The 23,542-nt window shown below is 38.8% G+C and overlaps 2 protein-coding genes across 4 annotated transcripts in view; both read left to right on the top strand.

The window, feature by feature from the left end:
* The window catches only part of LOC308410527 (dedicator of cytokinesis protein 9), a 75,654-nt gene extending 61,577 nt beyond the window's left edge, over positions 1-14,077 (top strand). For all 3 annotated transcript variants that reach the window (XM_080903912.1, XM_080903913.1, XM_080903914.1), the window contains 23 exons: positions 579-757; positions 860-976; positions 1,235-1,346; positions 1,433-1,566; positions 3,858-3,972; positions 4,096-4,162; positions 4,265-4,312; positions 4,994-5,130; positions 5,948-6,063; positions 6,178-6,315; positions 6,420-6,602; positions 6,728-6,841; positions 7,002-7,217; positions 7,490-7,547; positions 7,651-7,757; positions 8,034-8,156; positions 8,273-8,386; positions 9,542-9,688; positions 9,780-9,990; positions 10,596-10,786; positions 10,886-10,986; positions 11,329-11,467; positions 12,920-14,077. In XM_080903912.1, coding sequence (XP_080760038.1) covers positions 579-757; positions 860-976; positions 1,235-1,346; positions 1,433-1,566; positions 3,858-3,972; positions 4,096-4,162; positions 4,265-4,312; positions 4,994-5,130; positions 5,948-6,063; positions 6,178-6,315; positions 6,420-6,602; positions 6,728-6,841; positions 7,002-7,217; positions 7,490-7,547; positions 7,651-7,757; positions 8,034-8,156; positions 8,273-8,386; positions 9,542-9,688; positions 9,780-9,990; positions 10,596-10,786; positions 10,886-10,986; positions 11,329-11,467; positions 12,920-13,045 — 2,993 coding nt within the window. In that variant the 3' untranslated portion in view covers positions 13,046-14,077. The remainder of the gene's footprint in view (positions 1-578; positions 758-859; positions 977-1,234; positions 1,347-1,432; positions 1,567-3,857; positions 3,973-4,095; positions 4,163-4,264; positions 4,313-4,993; positions 5,131-5,947; positions 6,064-6,177; positions 6,316-6,419; positions 6,603-6,727; positions 6,842-7,001; positions 7,218-7,489; positions 7,548-7,650; positions 7,758-8,033; positions 8,157-8,272; positions 8,387-9,541; positions 9,689-9,779; positions 9,991-10,595; positions 10,787-10,885; positions 10,987-11,328; positions 11,468-12,919) is intronic.
* Positions 14,078-14,399: 322 nt separating this feature from the next.
* Positions 14,400-22,231, top strand: slc15a1a (solute carrier family 15 member 1a; the record flags this gene model as incomplete). Its single annotated transcript, XM_080902931.1, has 23 exons — positions 14,400-14,406; positions 15,021-15,061; positions 15,684-15,771; positions 16,033-16,174; positions 16,565-16,684; positions 16,788-16,887; positions 17,975-18,065; positions 18,211-18,294; positions 18,406-18,488; positions 18,604-18,690; positions 18,772-18,861; positions 18,950-18,994; positions 19,108-19,140; positions 19,233-19,321; positions 20,068-20,149; positions 20,257-20,376; positions 20,499-20,642; positions 20,724-20,770; positions 20,931-21,038; positions 21,136-21,247; positions 21,427-21,564; positions 21,654-21,761; positions 21,873-22,231. The coding sequence occupies 23 exons, from the start codon at positions 14,400-14,402 to the stop codon at positions 22,101-22,103; spliced, it is 2,190 nt and encodes a 729-aa protein (XP_080759057.1). The 3' UTR covers positions 22,104-22,231.
* Between the last annotated feature and the right edge of the window lie 1,311 nt (positions 22,232-23,542).

Below are 23,542 nucleotides of genomic sequence, written 5' to 3'. Positions count from 1 at the left end.
TGGTGTGCTTGTAGTTTGTTTGTTTTTTGGGGGGGGGTTTCTATCTTGAACTGGTTTGGGGGTTTGTGGCTATACTGAGTAAACTATTTTCCATCGTTCCTGAGAAACCAGATATCTTTTTAATTCTTGTGTGCTTCAAATGCAGGTTTTAAAAAGATAAAAGCAAAAGGTTTCTGAATAAAGTCATGTGTTTGGGTTTTCTTCACGTGTCTAAAATGCTGCTGGAAACCTGCTGTTGTTCAGCCGCTAGCTTTAGTCGCGTTTCTCAGCGACGTTTGCTGATGTGGAAGTGCAGCTCAACCACAGTGTGAATCTGTCAAACATGAATGTTTGAGCTTTTCCCTTTGTTTTCTCCTCATTTTAGACTGTTTGATGATGTTTATAAGAATCATCTGCCTATAATGAGTTTTAAAGCTGGCTGCAGTAGCTATACTCTCTAAATGTTGATCATTTTTTTCTGATTACTGTCTCTGTGTCAAATTGGTAAGTGAGTTTTTTGGGTTTCTCCTTTCACACTCTTCATCTACTTCTCCTGTCGGTCAGTCCTAGTCTCCTTATCGTCCCATTTATCCTCACAGACCTCCAGCTGGATTACTCGCTGACGGATGACTTCTGTAAGAATCACTTCCTGGTTGGACTGCTGCTCAGGGAAGCCAGCGCAGCTCTGCAGGAGTTCAGGGAGATTCGTCAGATTGCCATCCAAGTGCTGAAGAGCCTCATGATGAAGCATGCATTTGACGATCGCTACACCTCAAAAGTAAGCAGTGTTTTCACACCCCTGTCCCTGTCTTTATGAGTGTGTTTGTGAGACGTGTGTGATATTGAGACATTTCTTTAAATTATTCATTTTGTTTTTCAGAGCCAGCAGGCCAGGTTAGTCACCCTGTACTTGCCCTTGTTTGGTCTGCTCCAAGAAAACGTCAACAGGCTAAATGTGAAGGAAGTGTCGCCGTTCACCGTCAACCACTGCACCAGTGTAAGGGAGCCACCTAGTGTGTTTTCTGAGTATTATGTATTTATCCATGTGCTGTGTCCATTTGATCCAAATTTTAATGCATGTAAAAATATCTCAATAATACTACAAAATAAATGTAACAAATAAATATAATATAATTGTGTGTGCTTTTGATCAGAGATTTTAGAGCTGTCCGTGTTGTTAACTTTCATTAAAAAAAAACACACACACAGTGTTTTATGTGGGTTTGATTCATTAAACTCTTTATTTGTCCTGCAGAATGGAAGAGACGATTCTCTCCATACCAACACTTTGATGACACCTCCGAGGTCGAGCACCTTTCTGGACACCGGCTTCCACAAAGATGTTTTTGGAGCCATCTCTGGCACCGGTAAATGATAAGACATTCCTTTTTTTCCCTTTCAGGTTACTTTATGTTTATTTTATGTAACATTTCACTCTTATTCCTTTTTACAGCTTCACCTCATGCGGCGTCCACCCCCAACATTAACTCTGTGCGCCACGCCGACTCTCGTGGATCGCTCATCAGCACTGATTCTGGGAACAGCCTGCCTGAGAGGAACAATGACAAGGGCAGTTCCCTTGACAAGGTATTTGACAGAATGAGCTTTGAGATTCCCGGAAAATGTTTATGTATATGTATTAGAAATCCAATTTAGCCTTTCTTTGACGCATGTGTCTAACATGCAATTCAAAATGGCACTTCAGGCACATCAGATGTCCCCTTATTATGGGAAAAACTGCCACATAAAGTCTCTCTTTGCTAACTTGTGCCATTAACTCCTCACCTTCACTGTATGGCTGGCCATGGCAGACGGAGAAGTTTCTACGGAGACACTCTGTCAATGTCCTGCAATTCTTTACGGAGACTGAGGAGTCCATGCTCTCCGTGCACTCCAAGCGTGCCACCATGGACTTCTCCCTGCTCACTGTCCCCAGTGTGCCAGAGAGGGCCCTGCAGTCCAGCAGTTCACTTCAAGTACAAAACACCTCCTTGCTCCACACAGTCCCTCCTAGGAGTGTCCCATCTGGGAATGATAGTGTGTGTGTGCGCAGGTGTGTGTGTTGATGCCCTAAACTCTAAGCCCTTACTTTGCCAGGAGATTGTCAGGCTTTGTCCTGTTTATTCTCTGTTGCTGTAAAGCAGACGTGTTTTACCTCAGGGCCTCACGAGCGTTTAGCGCTTTTCTTGTTCCAGATGGTGATAAGCATGCATGCTTTTGATTTCCTCTCATTCGTGCTGTGTGATTTCTTGTCTCTCTCTGATAAACAGCCTCAAACTAAATCTGAGAAGATTTAAACACAAAGGACTGGATTTTTGTTGTCGTGTTTCACCCAGTGTTGGAACTGCTTTTGTTTCTGGTGTGCAGCAGCTGCTTTATTTCCCTGCTGAGGGGGCAAGAAGACACACAACTATTAGCAACTCAAGAATAGCTCAAGCCCCAAAAGTGTACCAGACTTTGAAGTTCACATCAGCCTTTCCAACCTAATTTTAGCCTTAAAGTTCTCCAGTCTGCAAAACACCCTTTAAAAATCCAAAGCAACAGCATCATGCTTTCCATGAAGTCATCCCCAGCTAGTTTCATGGTCTAGACTAACTGCTGGCAAAGGAACGTGCTTGGTATATAGCCAACTTCTTGCTGCGGTAAAGCTGCTGCTCCGCTGCTTGGGTTTTGTTTTTTTTCCCTGCCGTGTGCCTCAGCTGGGGGAACAAATCCCTGCAACATCTGGATGAATCATTTCACTGCAGTGTAGTTCTCTGACCTTCTGAAAACCTCTTAAGTATTTGGACAATAATACAGTTTTTGTAGTTTTGCCTTTGTAAATCTCAAAAAGTGAGTTTGAAATGAAACAATCAAGATATGATTAGAGTGCAGGTTTCAGTTTTATTCAGAGGATTTAAGGAAAGTATTGCATTACTGTTTAGGAATAAGCAATTGGACAAGGTGAGGTCTATTTCCTCACTATTCCATGGCAAAGTAAGCAGATAAAAGACCTGGCGTGTTTAACTTGTATTTGGTAGCGTGGCATTCCCTCACTGGAACGCTCAGTATTAGGTTTCATTCTCTGCCCAAAACTGATCATGCAGCACTTTACAGTGTAAAAGGACATTGACCCAAAGCATACTGGAAAACCAACCTTAAAGTCTATTATGGCAAAGAAATTGCATATTCTTCAGTGGCCATAACAATTTCAGCAGAGCATGCTTTTTTAGTTACCAAAGACAAAACTGAAGCAGCAACTGAAGGTGGTGATACGAGCCTGACAGAGCATCTCAAAGGAGGAAATACAGCATTTGGTGATTTCACAGGGTTCTAGACTAAAGACAATCACTGGATACCAAATATTTTGCAGTATTAGAAACATTTTTTTTAGCTATTCTAGTTTGCTAAAGTAATGTTGAGCCTCTGAAATGGGGATTTATGTGTGCTGCAATTTCTAAACGGTTAATGCAATACTTTTGTTAAACCCCTTGAATTAAAGCTGAAAATCTGGACTTTAGTCACATCTTGATTGTTTAATTTAAAATCCACTGTTGTGGGGAAAGACTGGGGAATAGTATCATTATCCAAATGCTTAGAGCCCACATCACACGGTTGTTCCTACATAAAAAAAAGTTTTAAGCCAGAGCCAAACAAGAAAATCCTCAGCGTTATATTCAGTCGTTGTGCTATGCTTGTATTATTGATTGCTGTTTATCAAATGGTCAAAAATATCGTGAAAATGCACTGATGCTATCAAATAAGGCGACAGATTTTATGGCATTGCTGTGGTAAGTCTCAAATAACCTGATTAGTTTTTCAAATCTTACTTGGAGCCAACACACTGGTAGGATTATGTATTTTTCTATCCATGCCTGATTGTCCCGTTTGTCCTGCAGAACCAACCTGCCTCGACCCTGGGAAGCCCGCTGTTGCGATGTGATAAACTGGACCAGGCAGAGATCAAGAGCCTCCTCATGTGTTTCTTACATGTGCTCAAAAGCATGTCTGAAGGTAAACTCTCATCTCTGCGACAGCTCCTGCTCTTCCAGCTTTACTTAATTGTTTACACTACGTTTAAAAAAAAAAAACAAACCCAAAAGAAGTCTCCACAGTGTCCATCTCTGTCTCTTTTAGATGCTCTGTTCACATACTGGAACAAGGCATCATCTTCTGACCTGATGGACTTCTTCACTTTAGTCGAGTAAGACATCTTATAGAGAATAACCAGCTATTACACGCATTGCAGAAAAACACATAGCAACTGAGTTTTTTTAATTTTTTATACCCACTTTCCATTTCTCAGAGTGTGCCTCCATCAGTTCAGATACATGGGAAAGAGATACATTGCAAGGTAATGTTGCTGTCACCCATACTTCTCAGCACTTGTTTATCATGAGAAGACAAATCAACGCAACTTTTAGGTTTTATGCAGTTTATGAGTATCCAGCTGTTTGTTGTCTGTAAGCCATCATGTTGCTTACTATTGAAGAGTCTGACTGTACTGTTATTTTAATTTGATTTGATCAGAGTACACGCACTGTACTTGAATCACAGTTGGGAACTCGCCGCGACTCCCAGAAGGCTTTATGTATTCACTCTGTCTAACCCCCCACCACTGTTTCTGTCTCTGTCCACTGAAACGCTGGCAAGTTTAACATAATGAAATAAAACCTGGCTCCTGCCCTCTCCTGCTTGGGTAAGCCTGAAGGTGAAACTGAGAGCAATTGCATGATAACTTCTCACCATTAAAAGAAAAAAAGTTGCAGTGCTGTGACACATCCGACGCTTTAAGTTCATCGCCTCTCGCATTCTTACATGCATGGCTTCAGCTTAAACCAATAAATGCTGTCAATACCACTTTGATTATTCTCAGCTTTAAACTGCATGGCAAACATGCACTCACAGCTTTACTTTCGCCTTTAAAATCTCATAAATTCAAATCGCTCCCAGGGCGTTCGAGTGTTAGTTGTAAAATCTATGTATTATTTACCGTAACCTGCAGCTTCATTAACTCATCCTGTTTCCTCATCAGGAACCAGGATGGGGCAGGACCTGTTGCACATGAGCGGAAGTCTCAGACTCTTCCTGTGTCCCGTAACAGGGCGGGAATGATGCATGCCCGCTTACAGCAGCTCAGCAGCCTGGATAACTCATACACATTTAACCACAGTAAGTGCCCCCCCCCCCCTCCCCTCATACTGTACTTCTCATCAAACACTCTCCATCACAGGGCCCTCGTCCTCCTCATGCCTCTCTTTCAACATCAGCATCCTCTTCTTCTCCATCATACTACATCCCAGCAGGAAAAGCCTTTAGAAAACATGTGTGCATCAGTAAATTCAAAGAAACTGGGGAGGAAGCTGTGCAGCCGTCCACTGTTAGGCGGTGATCTTGTTAAATGGCATTATTTAATAATAAGTTTCTTTGTGTTTTCAGTGTAAGAAAGATTTCAAGTGTTCTTGGCATATCTGTAGACCATGGTAAGAATGTACCAGGATGTTAGGACGTTTGCTATACTGGCTATGTTGATTTGGTTGATTTAAGAGCATGCCTGTTTTAACAGAACATCAGCTTTCAAAACCTCCTCATCCCTTTACCAGCTCATCTTCTGCTCTCAACTCTACATTTTTACATTTCGCTTTGCGAAAGCAGTCCTCGTGAATTACGAAGGGTTTTATTCCAAAATTTCCAAAACGTTCCAAAAAAAGAATGTCAACATTTGAACTTCATGCAATCAAATAAAATCATCGCTGTAGTTTATAAAGAAAAAAATGCCTCGCCAGCTTGTGACAATTTTTCCATGAAATGCTTTCGTTTGTCAGATAATTTTGGCCTCAGTTTGGAATGAAACTCAAACTTTCATGCAGCGGCTTTGCCTCTAACGCTACGTTTTTGAGAGACATGACCATATATAACAAAGGAGAGGTTTTACATTGAGTGTACTGGTGGTGATTGAAAGAACTACAGCCTTTTCTTGTCTTTGTAGCCTACAGTCACTCGGATGCTGACGTGTTAAATCAGTCACTGCTGGAGACCAACATTGCCACTGAAGTCTGCCTGACCGTCCTGGACACACTCAGCATCTTCATCATGAGTTTTAAGGTACCAAACAAATTCACTGTATTTTGTGTATTTACTTAATTAACCTTGTTCTGCCCCATTATTGTGAAATAAGGGCTTATTTTTTAAATCCGATGATCCTCTCTTATGCCACAGACACAGTTGTGTGCTGATCACGGCCACAGTCCACTGATGAAGAAGGTGTTTGATGTCCACCTCTGCTTCCTGCGGATCAATCAGTCAGAAACGGCCCTCAAGCAGGTCTTCACTTCACTGCGCACCTTCATTTACAAGGTATGAAGGACTTACGCGCCTTATTTAATAATTTTTCTCCTTTTGTTAACCCATGAGAGGACCACGTAAGCCACTGACTGATTTTTGTCTTCTTGACCCCTTAGTTCCCGTGCACGTTTTTTGAAGGGCGTGCAGACATGTGTGCTGCTTTCTGCTATGAGATTTTGAAATGTTGCAACTCCAAGCTGAGCTCCATTCGCAGCGACGCAGCCCATCTGCTCTATTTTCTCATGAAGAGCAACTTTGACTACACTGGTCGCAAGTCCTTCGTCCGGACACATTTACAGGTGAGAGAGTTGTCGCCACAGTAAAACTTTAATATCTACCTGCCTTAAGCCAAATTTTCTGGGATTCTAGAGACCACAAGCATTTTCATTCCTCTTTTGAACTGTTGACCTTTCTTTTTCTTTAGGTTGTGATTGCTGTCAGTCAGCTGATAGCAGATGTCATTGGTATAGGAAGTACTCGCTTCCAGCAGTCTCTGTCAATAATCAACAACTGTGCTAACAGTGATAAAACTATCAAGGTGAGGAACACACGTGCAACAGGTTCATCCTGGTTCCACTTAAAGAGGCCATTTGAAAACTATGCCTGAGCTTAATGAATAAAATAAACCAGTTAGAATCAAGTTTTCCTAAAGGAAGCTAACGATGATTTAGCTCACATTAGTGCGTCATCTTCAACAGAACACAGCTTTCCCATCGGATGTGAAAGACCTGACTAAACGCATCAGAACAGTGTTGATGGCCACAGCGCAGATGAAGGAGCATGAGAGAGATCCAGAGATGCTGGTGGACCTGCAGTACAGTCTCGCAAAGTCTTATGCCAGCACACCTGAGCTGCGCAAGACCTGGCTTGACAGCATGGCCCGAATCCATGTGAAAAATGGAGACCTGTCTGAGGTTTGTGGTGAAAGTCTGTGTGGCTGAATGGTCCTGCTTTTGATTTCTGTGTCTGATGTTGGGCCCAACAATCTTAAACATCAGATAGAGACTGTATTTACTTTGTATCAAAGCACCAGTGCCAGTGTGGCGTGCAGCGAGGCCCACCATCAAGTGCTGCAAACTGCCCTGTTTACTATGTGCTGCTTTTTCGAGCGATACCAATTTGCAGCATAATCAGAGCTTTTATCTACCCACGCTTATCTGACCTGACTTGTTTTTGCCGTTTGCAGGCAGCCATGTGCTATGTTCACGTTGCAGCACTCGTGGCAGAATACCTGCGAAGAAAAGGTACTTCGGTATTCTGTGATGGAAATGTTTCTCCTGCTTATTAGATAGCAGCCCTGTTGATTTAAAAAAAGAATAATAATGCCTGATCTTTCGGTGTTTCCAGGCATGTTCAAGCAGGGCTGCTCGGCGTTTCGTGTTGTGACTCCAAACATCGACGAAGAAGCCGCAATGATGGAGGACGTCGGAATGCAAGACGTCCACTTTAATGAAGTACTTTGATCATTTGTGCTAAAAATGAAAAAATAAAATAAAATGAAATCGCATTTGCTGGAGGAAAGCAGATTTAGTCACATCAAAAGCTGTTACTATTTCTATTTTTCTTTTATAAGAAAGAATAAATCAAAGAAGGCAACTATTTTCTTTCAGTATGTCTTTAAAATTGGTGCATTTTAATTGTGATAAAATGAGCTGCTGACACGCTGTGAGCTGTGTTTCTTTTGCACTGTACACCAGCAGCTCTCCATCTCTGTTGTGCTCATCCCTCAGGACGTCTTAATGGAGCTTCTGGAGGAGTGCGCAGATGGGCTGTGGAAAGCGGAGCGTTACGAGCTCATCTCTGACATCTACAAGCTCATTATCCCCATTTATGAGAAGCGGAGGGACTTTGAGGTACAAACTCTATTTGTCGGGTGTTTTATCCCCCCCGCAACAGTTCTGTTCGATTCAGGCTAAGCGTGCAGCATAAGCATCTTTAAATCCTGATCAAGTTCACTGACTCTACACAGAAACTGGCTCACCTGTATGACACGCTGCATCGAGCGTACAGCAAGGTGACGGAGGTCATGCATACTGGGAAGAGGATGCTGGGCACGTACTTCAGAGTGGCTTTCTTTGGCCAGGTGAGTTCAACTAGCTTAGACTCATTCACACTTGATGTCTGAAGCACGGCAGCTGCTGAGGAGGTTAAGTTTTGTTTTGGGGGGTTTTTTCAGTTACGATTATTATGCTGACGAGCATGACCACGTGCTGTGGTGTTTTCAGACCCGCTCTAATACACCTCTCTGCTTCTTTTTAATCCTCTTCGAAGGCAGCGGTAAGTTATGCAGTAGACCCCGTGAGCCCTTGTGAGCGGCCTGAGTCTGTGTGTGACTTTGGTGTTGCTTCAATTCATTGCACTTCTCAGCCATAGTTTGTTGCTTCGAGCTACAGTAGCAGGCAGTCAGCGCTGCTGCTTCCGTTTGGGAGACTGTTTTGCATGGCACTCATTTACTCATCAAGTGTTTATGCTTTAGTTTGCTAAGTTTTAGTAATGACTGTTATTTTAAGGTTTATTAATTAATTTGTTGGGTGTGGTTGCTTCTATCTTTGAGATGTTTTTAGAAATCGATGCCATTAAATTTCTTCACAGTATAGGTTTCTGGTATAACAGTAATTTCATTTGTTTTTATGTGTATGTGCGTGTGTTGTCCACACCCCTGTAGCAGTACCAGTTTACTGACTCAGAGGCTGAGGTAAATCAATATGAAAGCCAACCTTTCAGTTGGAACTGTAGTGACGTTTTAGGCTGTGTTGTGCTCCTTTGCTAATGCAGTCAGTGCTGTTTCACGTGCATTGCTTATCTTCCAGCCCTTTAATTCCTCGTATTTTCCAGCTTTAGTGCTATCCTAATCTTTGCAGGAAACAGCTGAAGGGCTAATAAATCTCACTGGCATTCCCATTCCCATTTACATTCAAGACAAATAACTAACATGCACTGACTCTGTGAAATTCATGTACCTATGTCAGTCCTTTGACGTGTCTCACATCAACGACCTAAGACTGGCTTTTTTGTAGTTTTGGTCTCTGTTCTTAAATGTTTAATAGACGGTTGTGGATAGTTTGGAGTCGGCCAAATTCTCATATCTTTAAAAAAAATGTCTTGACTGAAATGACTCCCACTCACAACCCATGAATGGTTTGATGTGGTATTATCTATTAGATAAACGCTGCGTTTTCATTTAGTCTGACAATTTGAAAGTATCTTATATGGGTTTTTTCCTAATTTATTTTTTTAGGGCTTCTTTGAAGATGAAGATGGGAAGGAGTATATCTACAAAGAACCCAAATTCACGCCTCTTTCAGAGATTTCTCAGCGGCTCCTCAAGTTATACTCTGATAAGTTTGGTCAGGAGAATGTGAAGATGATTCAGGACTCTGGGCGGGTGAGACTTTTGTTAATTTATCGTTTATTTTTAGTTATTTAGTTATTTTGCGCAGGCTGATACAGTTTTAAAACTCATGCATTCTCTGCAGATCAACCCCAAGGACCTGGACTCAAAGTACGCATACATCCAAGTGACACATGTGACTCCATACCTGGAGGAGAAGGAGCTGGTCGACAGGAAAACGGACTTTGAAAAGAGCCACAACATCCGTCGATTTGTTTTCGAGATGCCTTTCACCATTTCGGGCAAAAAGCAAGGCGGTGTGGAGGAGCAGTGCAAACGCAGGACTATACTTACCAGTAAATACCCAGCTTATATTTATGTTGTAGTGGAACATGGATTCAGTCAAACAGCGCTGACTTTCAGTCTTCAGGTTGTGTCTTGTTAGATGTCTCTTGCCTGGATAAACATCAGTGTTTTCAAAATACAGTGATCTGATAAATACAGGATAAACCCATTATCAGACTTCAACTGCTCTTTCTGATTAAAGTCTACTTAATCTCTTTATATCCTAAATGTTAGATACTTTTTTCTCTCTCTAATTATTGGCTGCCTCCTCCTATTTTGGGGGGAGTGGGTTGTGGTTTTTTTGGGCAGCACAACAGAGCAAGTCTGCCTTGAACTGTTCATTACACACGTAATTTTTTCCATTTATTTTAGTCACTGTGGATGAATGAAGATCTTGATTAGATTTTGAACATGTCAGCTGTTTTTTTTTCATGGACATTTCGTAATCCTAATCTGGTTTTATTCATTTATAGTGCAAAAGTTCAAGCACGTCTTCTTATCTTTATTATGTGGCGGCTTTCACAGGCTGTACAGATCCTGAGCTGCAAAACTAAGAAAATCTGTCTACCGGTATTCGCTATTCACCACTAACCTCATTGTGTTTTCTCTCCTCCAGCCACTCATTGCTTTCCGTATGTAAAGAAACGGATCGCGGTGATGTATCAACACCATACTGATCTGAGCCCCATCGAGGTTGCCATCGACGAGATGAGCAAGAAGGTGGCTGAGATCAAACAGCTGTGCTCCTCCAGCGAGGTGGACATGATCCGTCTGCAGCTCAAACTGCAGGGCAGCATCAGCGTCCAGGTGCCTGCTTTTAAGTTCTGTGAAACGTAAAAGCAACACAATACAAACCTGACATACAATACTCACAAAAAAAAAAAAATCTATCACATCCGCCCTCAGGTAAATGCAGGACCTCTTGCGTATGCCAGAGCTTTTCTCGATGATACATGTGCCAAGAAATATCCTGATAACAAGGTCAAACAGTTGAAAGAGGTCTTCAGGTGAGCTGTCGCTGACTTACGTGAGGGTGTGAGTACCACGTTTGCATATCTTTGTGGGGACCAACAGCCCTTATGGGGACACAGTTCCCGTCCCCAGAAGTTTGAAGGCATTTCTGAGGCTCAATGTGGTTTTAGTGTCAGGGTTACAATTAGGTTATGGTTAGGTTTAGGGTTAAGGTTAGACTTCATTTTTGATGGTTGGGGTTAGGGTAAGCAGCTAGGGCAAAGCATTATGTCAATTAGATGTCCTCACAAAGATATGAAAACATGACTGTGTGTGTTTCTGTGCAAAGATTGTTCAGATCTCCCTTTAGCACATTTTAACACTGTTTTTGCGATCAGGCATTTTGTGGATGCGTGTGGCCACGGTTTGGGCATTAATGAACGACTGATCAAAGAAGACCAGCAGGAGTACCACGATGAGATGAAGGCCAACTACAGAGAACTAGCCAGAGAGCTGTCCATCATCATGCACGAACAAGTAAGTACATTAGCTGTTGCTCAGCCCAAGTAATAGTGTAATTACATTGAGCGTTGCTAATGCTATACCTGTAATCTGACTCTGAATTAGGGTTTTGGCAGGTAGACAGTGTGTCATTTATTATATGATTGATTAAGTGATAATGGGCTCATTGATAACATCACTCTCTGTTCTCTCTTTGTGCTGACATGAGCAGATATGATGGTAATGAAAGACAAATACGTGTGCAATAAAGACCGTTAATTGTTGGTTCCGTCAGATGTCTGTGCAACTTAAGGATTGATGGTACAAAGTGGCTTGAGGTGGAATTGGTGTACACATTACATTTTAGACTATAAAACAGACTCAAACATTAATAAGTCCTTGTTCTCAATTCTAATTAGCCAAATGTTTCTTAATAATATCATTAGAATTTTTTAAGCTGGTAAAGCTAGAGGACCTTAAAAACACTAGCTAGATTGAGACACAGTTATCTCATCAGGCCACTGACTTATCTTTACATCCCTGCAATAAATCTGAAATTAGCCACACATAAAATATTATTTTAGTCAGCTCACCAGGAAATTGCAAAAAGTGCCCTTTGCAAAGACTGAAGCCATTAACATTCAAGTATTTCAACTCTATTGCAGCAATTTCCAAAATCAAAACATAAAACATTCCTGTTCTAAATATACTTGTTCCAGCGTCTGGCTACACCAACAATCACATATTGGCTTTTTTTTTTCCTGTTTTGGCTTGCCGAGTTATTGTCTTGCACGCATACACAGTATGTACCGTGTATATGCATGTACATATATGTGTGTACATTACATGTATTTGAGTGTGAATTAACAGTATGTTTGTGGATCAGATTCAGAATGTGTGTGCTATGTAACATCAATTTACATTATTTGTTTATGTACATACATACATACATGCACAAATTTTTCTTCTGCTTTCAGATTTTTTTGTGTGTGCGTGTTTTGTGGATTGATTGTTTTTACCTAGCTGTTTTTGGTTTCATGTATGTGTTAAGCTTCCTGATTAATACCTTTGCTTTAAATTAGCTTTATATGTCTTTATATGCTTGGTTAATATACAGCTACAGCAAGCTAGTTAGCTTAACCCGAGACAAAACCTCAAAAGGGAGGAAAAACTGTTTGCCTGGCTCTGTTCAAAGCCAACTAATAGCCTGACATGTTAATTAGTTAATTAGAAGTGCTAACTGACAGTTTTTGTTACTATTTAGACAGAAGTTGCTGTTTCCTCTTTTTTCGAGTCTGTTTGCCTAGCTAAGCTAGCTGTGTTCCATCTGTAGCGTCATATTTTTGCATATATACATGAGAGTAGTATCAGTGTCCTCATCAACTTTTAGCAAGAAAGCTAACTAGAGCAATGTTAAAATTAAGATTCACTTGCAGTAACTGTTTGCTAAGACTGTCTGTTCTTCCCTACACACTCTTTTCTTTCCAGATCATTCCAGTGGAGGATGGCATGAAAAGCGTTCTCCCAGACTCGCTTCACATCTTTAATGCCATCAGTGGCACACCAACCAGTGCCACCATCCAGGGCATTCCCAGCTCATCCTCTGTGGTTTGATGTCAGCCTGGGTGAAACTCAGAGCTGCCTAAGCCTGCCAACGCAGGCATGCCAGTGATGCCATATTATCACTCCAGAACTTAATCCTGCTTCTCAGCCTAGAGAGAAACTGATGGGAAAAACAGACAAGTCTCATTTTTCTATTTTCTGTCTGGCCACCGAAGACCAATATGAGCAAGGCACTGGACCTGTTTAACATGGATAAGGGAGCATGGTGGCTGTGTGATGGAGGTGGGGGGAAGACAAAGATGAGACTCTTTGCAGCAGAGATGACAGGACACGGACTTTGTTCCTCCTTTATGATGACGTGATGCTTGATAAGACATAACCTGTCTTGTCTTTACGTGTTTCTACCTGAAAAGACTGAGCAGTGTTTTCTTTAAAAACATTCCTGTTGGGATTTTTTTTAATATGCATGTCACTACATTACGCCTACACTCTCCCAACAGTCCATTTTTGTTTATTTTGATAATGTTTCACAATGTTTTTTATGGACAATATTTCACTTTTATAAGCGACTGTATTGATGTCTTGATTAATGGTATATGCTGCATACATCAGTGCTCCTCTCCCTGTACATGAAGGTATATTTCTAGAAAAATGCAATTTTGGAATAAGGGCCTGCTACGATGTAACATTAGCATTCAACCTTAAATCACTTTGATGTCTTAGAATGGGAGAGTTTTAAAGTATTTAAAGCCATTGCATACAAAAAGGTATATTCAAAGTTGTGTATTAATGTGTATATAAAACAAGGAGTGTGTGCAATATTTGCAAAGTATCATGCTGTGTGCGGCTCATACACTGTAAAGATTACGTTCACCTTCTTGCCAAAGTGATGAGGTGTTGGGAAAGGACGCCTACTGTGCAAGTAATATGAAAATTTTATCATTTTATGTTCCAGAAATTGTCTTTTATTTGGGCAGAAATGTTTTGTTTTTTTTTTTAACTTTATTTAACACAAGTCACTGTTCTGCTGTAAACAAAGACGTTCCCTAATGCTTTTAAATAAAATACACTCATTTCTCTGCATTTGCATCCATAGGTCCTTATTTGTTTTACTTCATTTTGTGGTATTCTCGCACTTGGCTCACTTGTGAAATAAGTGGGAAATAAACCTTATTATTCTCAGAGATCATTGCTGACTCCCTAGCTCCCATATCTCATGTTCCCACCCATCATAAAAATAATACAGTCGGCAGTGTGAAAAGCTGATCAAGGGTTAATAAAAAGCAATATCACAGGAAACATTCCCACTCCCACTAGTGAACAGAGAAAGATAAATGATCTGCTCCCTGCAGGAAGCTTAAAGGGATTTTATGCTATAGCAGAAAGCAGGTGATAGCTTCACATCATGGCAGGTAAGACTAAAAGAAATGCATTATTATGTACTCTTTCATTTTAATTCACAGAACACAAATATTCTGCTGCACAACATGAAAATGTGCAAAGAGGGAGAAGTTAACAGAAAGAAAACAAGTTCCATGTTCTTAACTTAAAAACTTACAGAATGAAGAGTTCTGGAGTTTAACAGGTGAATGCACCTGTCAGGACAAAGATCCCAAACATATTAGGATCTCAGATTTATTTATTAATGCAATTTGCACTACTGTCTTACACAGTTTCAGTCTTATTTTTTACAGTTTTTCTTTTCTTTGTTTGTTTTTTTCTATCACCGTTGTGTACCTATATTTACCAGGTGCCAGTAACACCTTTTTTGTTAACTGCACTGTTTTTTTTAATAGACTGTACTATTTTTTATTCTTTATCCTGCTACTGTAACACAACAATATTCTTTGTGGGACCAATAAATTATCTATCTACATATCTATCGCTCTCTTGTTTACTGCACACAATGAATCATTGACAGATAAATGCTTTTTTTATATAACACTGAGGAAGTTGGTAGGCCTGCATATTAGTCTTTTATTTCTGCTTTTTAATCATAATAAGAATTACATTCATTTTTGCATAGACAAAGAAGATCCCAAGAAACGAGGGAAAGGTAAAGGAAAGGTAAAGTACAGTTTTGGGTTTTTTATACAGCTACATAAGAACAAAGGAGACGTCAGCACTTTATACACCAACTCTGTATTATTGCTGCAATAAATACCAATAAAGCTATAAAGATATATTTTTATTAACTAAATGTTAGTACCTCTGTAAAAACCTCAGTTCAGCACTAAAGTTATTTATGCTTCTACGTTGCATATGCTGTACTTTGCTATTCATTCTTCTTCTATATTTATGTAATTAAGCACTACATTTTGACAAGTTTGTCTTGTACTTTAAGCATTTCAGTGTTTATCAGCAATCATTGTGTTTTTTATTCTACTATATTGATTTTATCAGCAAATTTCTTCTTATTTATTTTGCAGCAATACATTCAAATCTATTAGTAAATTGTGCTAAGATATTCAAATTAAGCTACCTAGTAGTGCCTAGCAGTAACTACTGTTAACCAGTTGCAAACAGTTGGCTAGAATAATTATACTGATTCCACAAACTCTCTGGGTACTCCTCAACACCGTCGATTCAGCTTTATGCAGGTCCAAGTATTTTTTTTGTTTTAGTTTTAGTTTTGTACGCTTTTATTTTGGTGTGGTGTTCATCCTTTTACTTTTTCACCACCCACCAGAGCAAAGATGTGTGTGGCTACCCACTCAGTATCTTCTTCATTGTTGTGAATGAGTTCTGCGAAAGGTTCTCCTACTATGGAATGCGAGGTGAGAACATTTCATCCAGGAACCATGAATAATGTAGCCATGACAGTGAACACGGACACTTGAATTACTAAGTAGCCTACTTAACCCTCTGATTTTTGTGCTTAAACCAACCCTTTATTTGATTGTTTTGGAGGATGACACTATTGCGTGAACTACAACGGTCCTTATTAGCATAATTTAAGGCAACATCAAAACCTATGCCATAAATAATGTACATTTAATAATTAAATAAGAAGGCCTCTTTTCCCTGCCTGTCCACAGCTGTGTTGGTGTTGTACTTTAAGTACTTCTTGCAGTGGGATGAAGACTTGGCCACATCCATCTACCACACTTTTGTGGCTCTCTGCTACTTGACCCCTATCCTTGGGGCCATTGTGGCTGACTCCTGGCTAGGAAAGTTCAAGTGAGTCACAAGATCATGTTCCTCTTTAATGCATGAAGACATTTATCATCCTATTATTTCTTGTAGCCTTATTATTGTGGCAGAATCTAAATAAGTATAGCTACAGCGCTTACCCGATCATCCTCTTTTTGCACCAAGGTAACTTCAATTCTACTGAACTGATTAGAAACATATTCGCAGATACTGATAACTGTGTAATAATACGACAGACAAAGGGCATTTAACTGAATACTTTTACACATAATAGTACAAAATTTGTATTAGTCTTCTAATGAATAAAATGCTCATAATTTAATTCTGAATGTTCATTTGTAAAGACGAGTGGAGCCTTTACTTAAGGAACGTACACGTGTACTTTCTCACTGCTCTTTTTCAATCTTCCTCACTCAGGACTATCGTCTACTTGTCCATTGTCTATACAATTGGACAGGTTGCGATGGCTGTCAGTGCAGTTCATGACATTACCGACTCAAACAGAGATGGGACACCAGACAACATGACCTTTCATGTGTGGGTATCTTTTCTTCTGAAGTTTTAAATTACTGAGTCACAGTTTCCATCATATATTTCTACAATGCACCGCGCTCATTCATTTCTTCTTCCTCACATTCAGTGCGTTGTCCATGGTGGGTCTCTTCCTCATTGCTCTGGGCACTGGTGGCATTAAACCCTGTGTGGCTGCTTTTGGTGGAGACCAATTTAGTGAGCACCAGGTTAGACTGTTAACTTTCTCAAAATACTTTCTTTGGCTGAGTCTTCTTCTAATGTTTAACCTCTGGCATGTGGTTGAACGTGTAATTTCAGCATCCATAGTTCAAGTATTTTATTGCATGTAATATATCCCCTTGTTCCCCCTGGTTTCTATGCAACTCTCCATTATCAAATTCTGTGATAATAAAAATGAGCTCAGATAAATTGCAAAGTCATCACTCACTTTCTCACGATGACAATTCTAAAACTGACGAACAGGTATACCTATTACTATGTTTCTTATTTCACCTGTTAGCATGCTAACATTTCTACATTCAAGCCAAACACAAATTAAAGATGTGGCTGATGGGAATTATGAGTATTATGTCAAATTTGAGGTGATGGTGGTTAACGATGGGTAGCAGTACTACATGTGTGGCTCCTGAAGAAGGGGTCTAGGAAATCTGTCTGTAAAGTCCAAGAAACCTTTGTCTCTGGGTTGTGAACATTACAGTTTAAAAATAAGAAAAAAATCTGAGGGAAAGACAAAAGCATGTCACATCTGTATAATGTGCTGTTCATCAAAATATGGAATAAATCTAAAATTAAACGTGAACTATTTTATGATACATGATGTGATATAAAAGCTAGAAATGATAGTAATTAGGAAGTGAATGTATTCAAGCTTTATAACTGGGACACACCGGATTGAACCACCAGTATAACACAGCCAAGTGTAGTGTGAGTAATGTAGAGATCTATATTCTTGGCTAAACAGGTGTTTGATGTTGTTAGAGGAGTGCAATCTTAAATTGGTGGTTAAGTTACTATAGTTACCAAATTGTTCATTTTCCTCAATCTTGTACCCATGTAACCTTTAGAGAACCATGCGTTTAACTAATAGTTGTTATTTAATATTTAAAAGCCTAGAATTACCACTTATATAGCTATACTAAGCTTATGCTGTAACCCATTTATATTATGAGTTTAATACAACTCGACCACCTTTTCAAAGACATACACCAACAAGGCAGCGGTTTACATAGATAATTATCACTTTAGTATTTGTACTGTTTGCAAAACACATTACTGACTTGTCTTTCTACGCAGGATAAGCAAAGGAGAACTTTCTTCTCTGTATTCTACCTCTGTATCAATGGTGGGAGTCTCCTGTCCACCATTATCACTCCAATCCTGAGAGGTAGGCATTTAAAGTAAAATATCAAGTTAAAGTGCCATGAACATGCAGGAATGACAACAATTACATTCTAATAATCATGCAGGAAAAAGTGCTTGTTTTTAGTTGAAGTTGTAGTTGAATGAAAGTTGTTTGCCTCTATCTGCAGGTCAGGAGTGCGGCATCTACAGTCAGCAGAAATGTTATTCCCTGGCTTTCGGTGTCCCCGCAGCATTAATGGTGGTTGCACTCGGTATGTCTAAATTATTAGGGCACTAATTCAAAACATGAAGCAAAAAGTAAAGGGTGGGTAAATAAACTGTATTCTGAAACGAATGATTTGCCCGTGATGTTCCCTTAACAGTGGTGTTTATTGTCGGGAGTGGTATGTACTACAAAGCTGAACCCGAGGGAAACATAATGCTGGATGTGTGTAAATGTATTGGGGTAAGTCGTTTATATAAGCCTTTTCTGCATTCATGTGATCAGCCATAAATGCTATTGTAACAACTCTAAAAATCAATGTTTCTAAAAACAGTATCACTCTTTGCTCTTCTCTCAGTTTGCCATTAATAACCGCTACAGGCACAGGAGCAATCAGTACCCCAGGAGACAGCACTGGATGGACTGGGCAGAGGAAAAATATGATGTAAGTTTCATTTTATATATTTCTCTAATGTCTTATAAGAATAATGTTGTTGTGTTTACATTCAGTCTGCCTGTTTTGTAGAAACTCCTGATTGCTCAAATCAAAATGGTGCTGAAAGTCCTCTTTTTATACATCCCACTGCCAATGTTCTGGACCCTATTTGACCAAAAGGTACAGTAAATTTTGTTTTTAATTTATATGGACTTCATTTAAATCACTTGCTGCTAAGAGGAAATTAAAATTGTGGTCTAATTTAAAGGGATCCAGATGGACGCTGCAAGCTACCACAATGAATGGATACTTTGTAAGTTTGGTAACAAAAAATAAAAAATAAAATAAAAAATTGCAGCGAAAAGTAATCATAATAATTGACCAATACAGTGTGTTCATGTTATAATATTGTCCTTATGTCTGCAGGGGAAACTTGTTATACAGCCCGATCAAATGCAGGTAAGTTAAAGCAGCTTCATCGTATTGACTTAAAATGACATAATACATGTTATTTAAGAGGATACTAACGTTGCAGTAATATTTTTTAAAAGATTTTCAACCCCATCTTGATCCTGAGTCTGGTACCTATCATGGACAGCATAATCTACCCCCTGATTAAGAAATGTGGCTTTAACTTTACGTAAGTGAGAAATACAATGAACTACGTTCAGTATCTGTGGTTTACATGTTTCATAACACCATAACATTAACTTCAAAGGGTTATTAAAAGACCTTTACTGTTACGGTTTTGATCTGCTATCAAAGTTCATCATTATAGATCAGCTCCATTTAATATTTTTCATCAAATGGTCGATGATGAAATTACAGTTAATTCCACGTCTGGAAGCTAGCAGGTGGTCGGTCCACGTTAGCATAGCGCTGCTACCCCATAACTTCTACACAGCCTGTGATTTTATAGATGTTACAAATACAAAAATGTCCGTAGTTTTATTCATGACTCACTGAATAATAACTGACCTTTCTGAAATGTCAGGTGTTCTGTCCAGAAAATCTTTTGGTCTATTAACAGTGGTCTAATGCTAAAATGCTTTTTAGGCTGTTTTGAGATGTGATTCAAACTCCTATGTTGAAAATGACTGTGTTAAGCTAGCTCGCTGTTAGCAGCAATTTCATTAATATTGAGCCTAAGGAGCTGTATGAATCATGTTGCTTTTCAACAAAAACGGAAGACAGGGAAAGGAAGAGCTTGCACACCTGTTTCTATTTCTACACAATCTAAATAAAACCCCAAATTTTCATGTTAATGTTGAATTTTCAGATATTAGATGACTTTAAAAGAAAACTATTCTTTTCACATAAATAAACGTTTTTTTTTAAATATATAAAATCACAAATTAGTAACAAAACTTCATGTTAATCCAACAGACCACTAAAAAGAATGACAGTGGGGATGTTTCTGGCTGCTATGGCTTTTGTCTGTGCTGCTTTGGTCCAAGTTGAAATTGATGTGAGTAGAAAAAGATATGTGTTGTAAAATAAGCAAAACTTTAACTCACTTCATTTTATTGACTCTTTGAGTTTTGGAAAAACAAACACTTATTCCTTGTTTTTCAGAAAACATTGCCAGTGTTTCCATCTGCCTCCCAGAGTCAGTTGAAATTACTTAACATGGGCAGCAGTGCAGTCACAGTCAATCTGCCGGGCAACGAGTCGCTGACTCTTAATGCAGCTCAGGTATGTCGTCTTATTCATAACACTATACGGTCTATTAACGAATTGAAAATGACATGAAAATATGTTTATGTACAAAATATTACCACTGTTTGACCTTCTTAAACACTTTCTCGGTTTTCCAGGCCAGTGACAAATACTTCACATTTGAAACAGAGCAAATCATTGTTTCAGTTGGCAGCCCTGGGATGACACAAGCCATCTTCTTGAAGAGGAAATCCAGACAAACTCTTCTTATTCCCTCAGTTATTAGTAATGAATGGCTTCTGGTGAGCGATAATGAATTCAAAGACACACAAGAGGACTTTTAATTGTTAAATTATTAAGTATGCAATGTTATATTTTCACAGACTCAGGACTTGACTTCCAAGCCAGGACAAGGTAACAATGAAATCCGGTAAGTGAAATTAAAATTGTTTTAACCTTTTATCAAGTCAGAAAATCATATTAGTTACAATCATAATCTTTATGTGCTAAATAAATCATTGAAAATGATAGGAACTGCATACACTGATGTAACTTTATTAATGCTGTTGCTCACTATGTAAATATTTCAGATTTGTAAATGGAATGAACATGCCTGTGAACGTGACCACTTCTGCAGTGGACTTGGGACTAATTGAGCCATTTTATTACTCCACTTATTCCACAATAAAGAATGGAGAGTAAGAATTATGTTTCTACTTTAACTAACTAACACAGCAATAATTTATGCAAACAGTACTACAGTTTCTTAGCAATATTTTCTTTTCTAATGATCAGGACCAAATTCTCCTTGTTGAGTGGGTCACAGTCATGCGAATACATTAAGGACTTTGGATTTGGAGGTTCATACACTTTCTTCATACCCAGCACTTTTGTCTTTGGACCAGATGTAAGTCTTCCAAATGATTTTAATATCATGAATTTTGATCATCCAAAGAAGAAAGAAAAGAAAAGAGAAAAGAGCACCAAATGAACAAACAGACAAATAATGGAAATATTGGTGTTATTGTGCTTTATCTTGGGGATTCTCACGTGTAAAAATTAAACATTTCCATCTATTTATTCTAGTGTCAGGACTCTATTACTGTGGTAGAGGACATAGAACCCAACTCAGTTCACATGGCCCTGCAGATCCCACAGTACTTCTTCATAACTGCTGGTGAAGTGATGTTTTCAGTTACTGGTCTGGAGTTCTCTTACTCACAGGTACATTTAAATGACAAGTCAATTAGTCTATGAAATAGTTTCTTTCTCCATGACTTTTGTCATTTTGGGTCCCTTTTTTGTGACTTTAGGCACCTAGTAACATGAAAGCGGTGCTGCAAGCCGGCTGGTTGTTTACAGTTGCTATTGGTAACTTCATAGTCCTGATTGTGGCTGAGATTGCAAAACTTCCCAACAAAGTAAGAAAAAAATGCAGCATATCAAATACATATCAAACATGCAGAAGCCATGCATGTGCAAAAATGCTAACATTGTATTTGTCCCCCTGTCTCTCCCCTCTTCTTTTACAGTGGGCAGAGTACGTCCTTTTTGCGTCTCTCTTAGTTTTAGTGTGCATCATCTTTTCCACTATGGCGTATTTCTACACTTATATTGACCCTTCAGAAATTGAGGACCAGTTTAGTAAAAAGGTTGATGAAGATGAAGATGATAAAGACAAGCGTGAGAAGGCAGAGATCAAGATGGTCAGGAGAGACTCAGCTGAAAGCTACGATGACAGTTACAAACAATCCAATATGTGAACACTTTAAGATAAAAGCAGATCATTAAAAAAATGCATTATTAGTGAATAAGAGAAAGTGTACAGGGGAAAGTGTGTGTGTTGTGTGTGTCTGTGAAATATTTTATATTGTTATGGCAGAGGCATTCATATAAACAATAGTAATTAAAAAGAGAATAAGGTAAGAACAATTATATGTCATGGGATATAATTCCTTTTTTTTTTTTATACGTGTGTAAGCTGTGAGAAAAAATGATTAAATAATCATTATTCATAATCATTCATCCTTTCCATGTGTTTCTTATTCAGTCTTCAAGTCAAAAAGCACCAATATCACGCAGCAAAAACCTGTGTTATCAGTGGAAGTATTCTTGCCATTGCACTGGTGATTGAGACAGAAAATCTTATATTATTTTAGGAAGAGTATAATTTACTATTGCCTTTACTAATATGTTCAATATTTGAACAAAACATCATCTGCTGCTTGTTTAAATAATTACAGTGAAATGCCGGCAAGCTCACACATGTGAACATAAAATGTTCAAATATCAGAAAATGATCAACAAAATTATTACTAACTAAATGATAAAGTTTGCAATGTAATGTTTTTTTTATGTCTGTTTATTTTTGTTTTTCAGTTAATGCACTGTTGGTGAAATCATACTTTGGAGTGTAATTAGTTCAGATGTCAAATAACTGTGGTACCTAATCATAAACTTCTCATGCTTCTGTATTACTACTTGTTTTGTATAATATAAATTTTCCCTTACAGCTTCCATGTAAGTAAGTTATAACATTTTCAGGTAGCTAAGGTAGTAGGTAGATAGTTTTTTTCCCCTATTAAGTAGGTAAGACAGATCATTGGAATATAAAACACTGCATTTATAGTGGAGAGACACATGCCAGGTTTAGCACCCCAGTCCCATGAGCCATACTGCAAGTGAAAGAGTTTCATACCAGTATAAGACCAGCATGACGCCTTTGTTTGTTTGTTTGTTGACATTGATGTGTTGCAAATGACCAACAGTTTTATAGTGTAAAATTTCCTTTCTCTGGAAATTTCGTCACATACCTCTGTCGCAGCACACTGAAAGAAACCACTGTCTGGAGAAAAACAGTGAGAAAACATGAATTTAAAGAACTTAGAGAATTTAAATTATAAGTGGATTATGGAGAAAAATAGAAATTATTATCAACAAAATATCCCCAAACACAGGAAAGGAAAGCGTATAGAATAAGCTATCCTTATTAGATTAGTATTCAAATATTGTTACGGATATTCAAATGCATACATTAAGCAGTATTTTAATAGTGTAGCTACTATAAGGAAAGCTAATTAAACATTACCATTTATAACTAAATATCAAGTTTAGTAGCAGGAGCTATTAAATGCAAATTTAGGTAAGTGCAGTTTTTTCATGCATTTTGTGTAAAATGCTGGTATTTACCTTCATGCTGTAA

This window comes from Rhamphochromis sp. 'chilingali' (assembly GCF_963969265.1).
Source record: "Rhamphochromis sp. 'chilingali' genome assembly, chromosome: 14".
NCBI lineage: Eukaryota > Metazoa > Chordata > Actinopteri > Cichliformes > Cichlidae > Rhamphochromis > Rhamphochromis sp. 'chilingali'.
This window is presented reverse-complemented; position numbering and strand designations above follow the sequence as displayed.